This window comes from Condylura cristata, unplaced genomic scaffold, assembly GCF_000260355.1.
Source record: "Condylura cristata isolate star-nosed mole 26May11 unplaced genomic scaffold, ConCri1.0 scaffold00024, whole genome shotgun sequence".
NCBI lineage: Eukaryota > Metazoa > Chordata > Mammalia > Eulipotyphla > Talpidae > Condylura > Condylura cristata.
In genome coordinates, this window is record NW_004567125.1 from 9,167,561 (window position 1) to 9,173,820 (window position 6,260).

The 6,260-nt window shown below is 52.5% G+C and overlaps 1 protein-coding gene across 1 annotated transcript in view; it reads left to right on the top strand.

Moving 5' to 3' along the window:
• Positions 1–5,731, top strand: part of SLAMF8 (SLAM family member 8) — a 7,576-nt gene extending 1,845 nt beyond the window's left edge. Inside the window, exons 2-5 of the mRNA XM_004688080.2 lie at positions 477–803; positions 3,737–4,042; positions 4,122–4,229; positions 4,991–5,731. Of these exons, the coding sequence (XP_004688137.1) occupies positions 477–803; positions 3,737–4,042; positions 4,122–4,229; positions 4,991–5,052 (803 nt within the window). The 3' untranslated portion in view covers positions 5,053–5,731. The remainder of the gene's footprint in view (positions 1–476; positions 804–3,736; positions 4,043–4,121; positions 4,230–4,990) is intronic.
• Positions 5,732–6,260: the final 529 nt, after the last annotated feature.

Below are 6,260 nucleotides of genomic sequence, written 5' to 3' on the forward strand. Positions count from 1 at the left end.
TAAAACCCAGACCCCACTTTGCTTTCAGTGCTCTGAGGAATGTGACTCCCCACCGCTGGGCAGAGCAGTGTCTCACTCCACAGAAAACTGCCTTCAGCTTCCAGGGCGCCAGGCCCTTCCCCTCCAGGCCTTCACCTGCTACCATCCCCAGCTCTACCACCCACCCTGCCGCTCCCCTGCTTGAGAGCTGCCTCCCTTTCCTCCTTCCAACTCAGCTTAGCCAATTCTCTGGAAGAAGAAAAGACTTGGGGAGCTTACCTGTGTTCTCCCAGACCCCCTTTTCCCATGATGATACCTAGTATATCTGTATTGTTCGCTTATGGTCTGGCTTCCTCTCTGAGCTCCAGGGACCCAGGGACCAGACTCTCCTCACTGTTGCATTTTATTCCCAGACCCTGACTCTGGGCACTCTCACCCATGTGCCTCTGCCGGGTCCTGCTGGGCAGGGCAGGTGGGAACTGACCCTGTTCTCTTAGCTTTGCTTGCAGGGGCAGTGGCTGGGGCCTGCGTGCATGCCCTGGTGGGGGGTTCAGCGCTGCTCAAGGCAGAGCCACCCCCAGGCTTCCAAGTCCGAGAGGTCATCTGGAGATCGCTCTGGCCTTCGGAGGAGCTCCTGGCCACATTTTTCCGGGGTTCCCCAGAGACACTGTACCAGTCCCGCTTCCTGGGCAGAGCCCAGCTGCACAGCAACCTCAGCCTGGAGCTCCAGCCGCTACAGTCTGCAGACAGCGGCAACTTCTCTGTGCTGCTGGTGGACGCAGGAGGCCAGGCCCTGACCCAGACGCTGCAGCTCCAGGTGTACGGTGAGTGTCCCGCGCCTCTCCCACAGCCGGAAGGGCCTCCCGCCACGGAGAGCTGGGAAGGCGAGGTTCCAGAACCCTCTGGCCTCTGATCTCAGGTCTGATTCAGGGAACGGTCGCACCCTCAGCCACATCTAAGAGAACACCTCGGGCTCCCCAGGTGAGCGCCTGTCAGGGCAGGCCACCCCACAGACCTTATCTGAACCCCAACGCAAACTTTGCTTGACTCAGCGACCTTTGGCTCCGGGTTAGTTTCCCTGATATTTCCCTTTCTCCGTTGTAAACGGGCATCAGATGTTGCCATGTGGTTGCCTGTAAAAGTAAAATGCAGAGGACACACTACTTCAGCCATCTAAGGCATTGGGTACTTCATGTACCCTAAAAAGAGAAATAAATATTGCCAACTTACTATGACAGTAGTAATTTTAAAAGTCAAATTATAGTTGCAGCATAGATTTGGTTTTTTTTTTTCTGTTTTCTTTCATGGGTTGGTCTTTCTGTTTAAGAATCAGTGTACTTTTGTATTGAGGTAACACTGGTTGGCAACACAGTTAATGTGGCAGGAGCACAGATCCACGTTTTGTCTTATCTTTCTTTGTGGATGCCACTTGCAGATGTTTGATTTCTTTAGTTGTCTCGGTGATTCACGGCTGCAAGTCACCCCACAACCGACCGATTAAGGGCAGCGCTGGTGGTGAACAGAGCTGCCTTCCCAGCCCGGAGGTTACAAACTGCTTCTCACATCTCACAATCCTGGGAGCTGGCAGGGCTCAGCCTGGGAGACCTCTGTGCCCAGTGAGGCTGGTTCACGTACACATCGGCACTCAGCGCCTCAGCGTGTGGCTGCTGCACTGGGGTCTGCTCAGGCCTTTCTCTGCAGCAACCCCACTGCCTGCCATCACCACCTCCACATGCATGCACCCTCCACCTCCAACACTGCCTCCTACACCATCCCTGCCTCGACTCGCTACACCATCCCCTGCACCTCTGTCTCCACTACCTCCACTCCATGTCTGCTGGTCCAGAAAAGGTAGCCTTTGGCTCTTGTTTATCTACTTAACGGCTTGGAAAAGATATGAACAACCCCCTAGCCACTATTTTAGTAAAATCTCAAAATTTGATATTGAGTATAGGGGAGAAAAAGTTTCAAGAATGGTGAGACAAAGTTTCAAGAATGGTGGGGTGGGGCCCTCCCTGGTGGCGCAGCAGGTTAAAACGCAGACTAAGAAGCTAAAGCCACTTCCGCATGAGTTCGATCCCCGCCTGCCCCGGAGGTGACCTCATGGCGTGGCAGACCTCTCCTGACCCGCCTGCTGCTCCCCTCAGCAGTGTACTTCGTCGATCTGCCTATTCTGCTCCCCACTCTGTCCCTGGTGAATCCTCTCACTGCCCCTGCCCCTCTGCCCTGTTCCCCAGTTACAAATAAATAAATCTTAAAAAAAAAAAAAAGAAGAAAAGAATGGGGGCGGTGAAAGCCGAGAAGAAGGGACAGTGATGGAGAGAAAAGCAGGAAGTAAATTGGGGAGGAGAGAAAACCCCCACCCCAAAGACAGTGAACTGTTGCGTCTGGGTGAGAGGCTCAGGGCGCAATCAGAGGGCGCATTGGAGAGACATGCAGCCCAGAACAGGGGCAGCGCTCGGTGGGCAGAGAGCTGCTGTGTGTCAGCAGCTCCACCCGCACCGCTCACCCCCCATGTGGTACCCTTATGTCGTGTGAAGCCTGCACAGCCACCCAGACAGCCCTGCATCCTGGGTCTCAGCCGCCACACATGTGAAATGAGGACATTGATGTGATAATGCATGCGGCACCCACTCCACTAAGCTCTAAAATGCCTGTTCCCAGCATCTGAATTACAGATTTTAAGGAAATTGCTGTTTTATTGCTTCCAAATACATAGCGTGATTAGAACTAATTGCACAAAGCTGCCAAGCAGCGGCCTTAGGAGCTCTGCTTTGACAATAGATAAGAATGATTTGAATTAGCAGATCCGTCACTAGCAATGTCAATGGGTGTTTCTACTGTGCGGATCGTGTTTGGAAGCAGCGTGTCCTTTTAAGTGGTGTAAATATCCCCCCTGTAATCTTTGTTTATACTATTAGTGTGCCCAGCAAATCTTTCCTTTTTTCATATCACAAATCCCACCAGATTGAGCTGGCATTAATGAGGTTTTACTCTGCTTGACTTTGGAACGCTGTCAGAGGCTGAGCCCCCTGTTGTCACTAGAATGCTCTCCTGCTGGCCCCCACTGCCACAGAGACAAGTTTCCTCATCAACCTGGATAGCAAAGGGGAGTCACAGCCTAGGACGACAGGACTCCAGTTGGTCAATAGCTCTGGTATCTCTGCGCCGGGGTATAGCAAGCTGCACCCTTGCAATTAGTGCCTTAATTCTTCACAGCCACTTGTCAGTATCTGTCTTACTCATCAAACTATCAGCTCCAAAAATCCAGGAATTGCTTTTCTTGCGAGTCTCCATAAACACTCACTGTCCCTTTGAATGATGTTTCATATTGTGACAGGGCCAGACAGAGTGCTGGAGGGCTGAGAGCCATGCCTCTGAACATCACCTTCAGAGCCGTGTGTCCCTGTGTCCCAGCTGGGCCTTGAGGGTGAATAGGAGTTTTCTAGGAGGATGAGAAGAGAAAGGCAAGGTTCAGGAAGGCAAGAACCAAATGGAAAAGCTGGACATGTTTGGGAGACTTGTACATTGGTCAGGGCAGGCGGGAAGACCAGCAGGAGCTGCAGCTAGAGAGGTTGACATAAGCCATTTCGTGAGGGGGCTTGAACCCCCTCTGTCCTATGGGCAGGGGAGGTGAGACATTGTTTCAGAACAAGTCACCCAGTCAGAGGTGGCATGTAAGCTTGAGGATCCTGGGGCAACAGCATGCCCCCTCCCCCCATGCCTCCCTGTAACCTGCTCTGCCTTTCTTACCCAGATGCTGTGCCCAGGCCCGTGGTGCAAGTGTTCATTGCTGTACCAGGGGGCACTCAGCCTCCCAAGACCTGCCAAGTGTTCCTGTCCTGTTGGGCCCCCAACATCACTGATATCACCTACAGCTGGCGAAGGGAGGGGACCATTGATTTCGGTGTCGAGCCTCCTGGACTCTTTGAAGATGGACAGGTGCTCAGGATTTCTCTCGGACCAGGCGACAAGAGTGTGGCCTATTCCTGCATCGTTTCCAACCCTGTCAGCTGGGACTCGGCCACAGTCACCCCCTGGGAGAGCTGCCATCACAAAACAGGTATGCCAAGAGCCAGGGTCAGGGGTCGAAGGATTGCAAAGCGTCTGGTCCACTCTGACTCTGGCTCCTCCATGTCCAGCACCAGGGGCAGCTTCCTACAAAGATGTGCTGCTGGTGGTGGTGCCCGTCTCACTGCTCCTAGTCCTGGCTGCTATCTTCTCTGCTTGGCACTACAGACCCTGCTCAGGTAGGCTCCTGCAAGGTCTCCAGGCGGGGGAGAAGCCTACCTGTCAGGCCAGAGTATGGGCCTCCCTCTGTTTGGGCTTTAGGTAGTCTGCTTGCCAGCCTCTGCCACCACTTCCATGACCCTCGAGCTTACATTCTAGATCCCAGTCAGAATGGGCCAACGTCAGACCCTGCACCATCTATTCCCTGTCTGGAACAAACCCCGGACACACCCAGCTTCTTCTCCATTCATCTAGCTCCTATGTGATCTTCAAGGTGCATCTCCTCCAGGAAGCCTTCCTGGCTTCCTCTAGCACATTCAGAGATAGTGTTCTGCCTTTCCTCTCCAGTGCTTATCCCAAGCATAGAAGGGCGGCACTTTCTCTCCCACTGAAGTCTCAGCCTCTTAAAGGCAAAGTCTGGTCACTACCAGCCACTTTGCAGAGGCTTCTGGGACAGCTTGAATCAATAAAGGCTACAGAATGAAGTCTAGGGGAATCCCACCCCTTTTTGCTCCAACACCTTAGAAAAGGCTCTCTGAGAGAGCCCCTCCAGCAGTGCCGACTGGCCTCCTGAGGAGAAGGAAGGGGAAAATGGGGTTCCTGCCAGTTCCAAGCTCTTTACCCCTGCTTTGTTTGCACCCCCAGTGTTACTTAGCCTGAAGGGGCTTCAAGGACACACCCATCCCAGTACTCTGGGCATCATGGACCATTAGCAGTCAAAAACCTAAGGCCAAGGCAAAGGTGCCAAGCACCCCAACCTTCTTTCTAACCTTCTTGCCAGGGAAAAGGAAGAAAGTGTGTGCTGACAGAGCAGCTATAGAAACAGAGACACCCCTGGTGTAGTGGCTGCGGAGGGAGGGACCCCACTACCAGCATGTGATTGGCCGCAGCTGTGCCTGGAAACACCAAGGTCCTGTGCCTCCTGAGAGGTCCAGCCGGCTGCCTGTCACACTGCGGGCAGTGACACAGGGGACACTAGCCCCGCCTCGTATCTCTTCTCTCTGCATGCCCGAACTCTGCTGTGCGCAAGATGGACCCAGCAGCCCGTGCCCCCAAAGACACGGGAAGTTCTCCAGTATCCAGCGACTAACTGTTCAGGTCACTCACTGCCCACACTGTTCAGTGTCAACTGACTATGTCCCCTCAAAGTTCACATGCAGGAGTCCAACCCTGTGGCACAGAGTACGATTACGTAGCAGATCGCGGAGCCCTTCTACCCATTAGACACCCAGGAGGGCTGTGCACCACTTGAAAAATGCCAACATGAAGGACGGCTTCCTCAGTGTCTGAAGCAGATGCCCTCTTAGATACAAATGAGGCTCTTCCTATCGGTGGGAGCTGCCTCAGATCAGGATCGACCAGCGTGTGGCACATCCATCAGGACTCCTGCCTTCTGGGACTGCGGGACACGGCCAGCCAGCACCTCCCACATACTTTCCCACTGAGTCTAATGTGGCTCAGAGATTGGAGTCGGAGCTAGGATGGAGCCTATTTGCATTCCCAGCCCAGACAACTCGTTAGATCCTTCCAACATTAAAAATGAATCATAAATTAAAGCAATGGGTGAATAAATAAAGGAACAAAGCGAACCATGTTGGGTGGGGGAGGGTGTCAGAAGCCAGGTCTCGCATCCATAAGGAAGAACTTTTCTAGATGTCTCTGCTACCATTTTGCTCAGGGATCGTGCCAGAATTGAAGGAGAAATTGGTGGGAAGTAGTATTACTATGGCCAGAAAAACACACAAGTGCATACACAGACACACACATGGAGAGAATTCAATGCATAGTCATTTTAAAAATCATGTTCTTTAGAATATTTAAGGACAGTGGAAAACACTGTATCAGTTAAGATTCTTTGGATTCAAGCAGCAAAAACAAAGTTTGGTTTTAATTAAGGTCAAATAAAAGGAATTTATTAGAAAATCATACACAGCTCAGCAAACCAAATAAAACACTAACCACCAAACAGGCCTGAGGAAGGGCAAAACCCGAAGGCCTGGGGATGACCTCACCAGGGCACCCTGGAATCCATCTGCCCTGGTTTCTCTCTG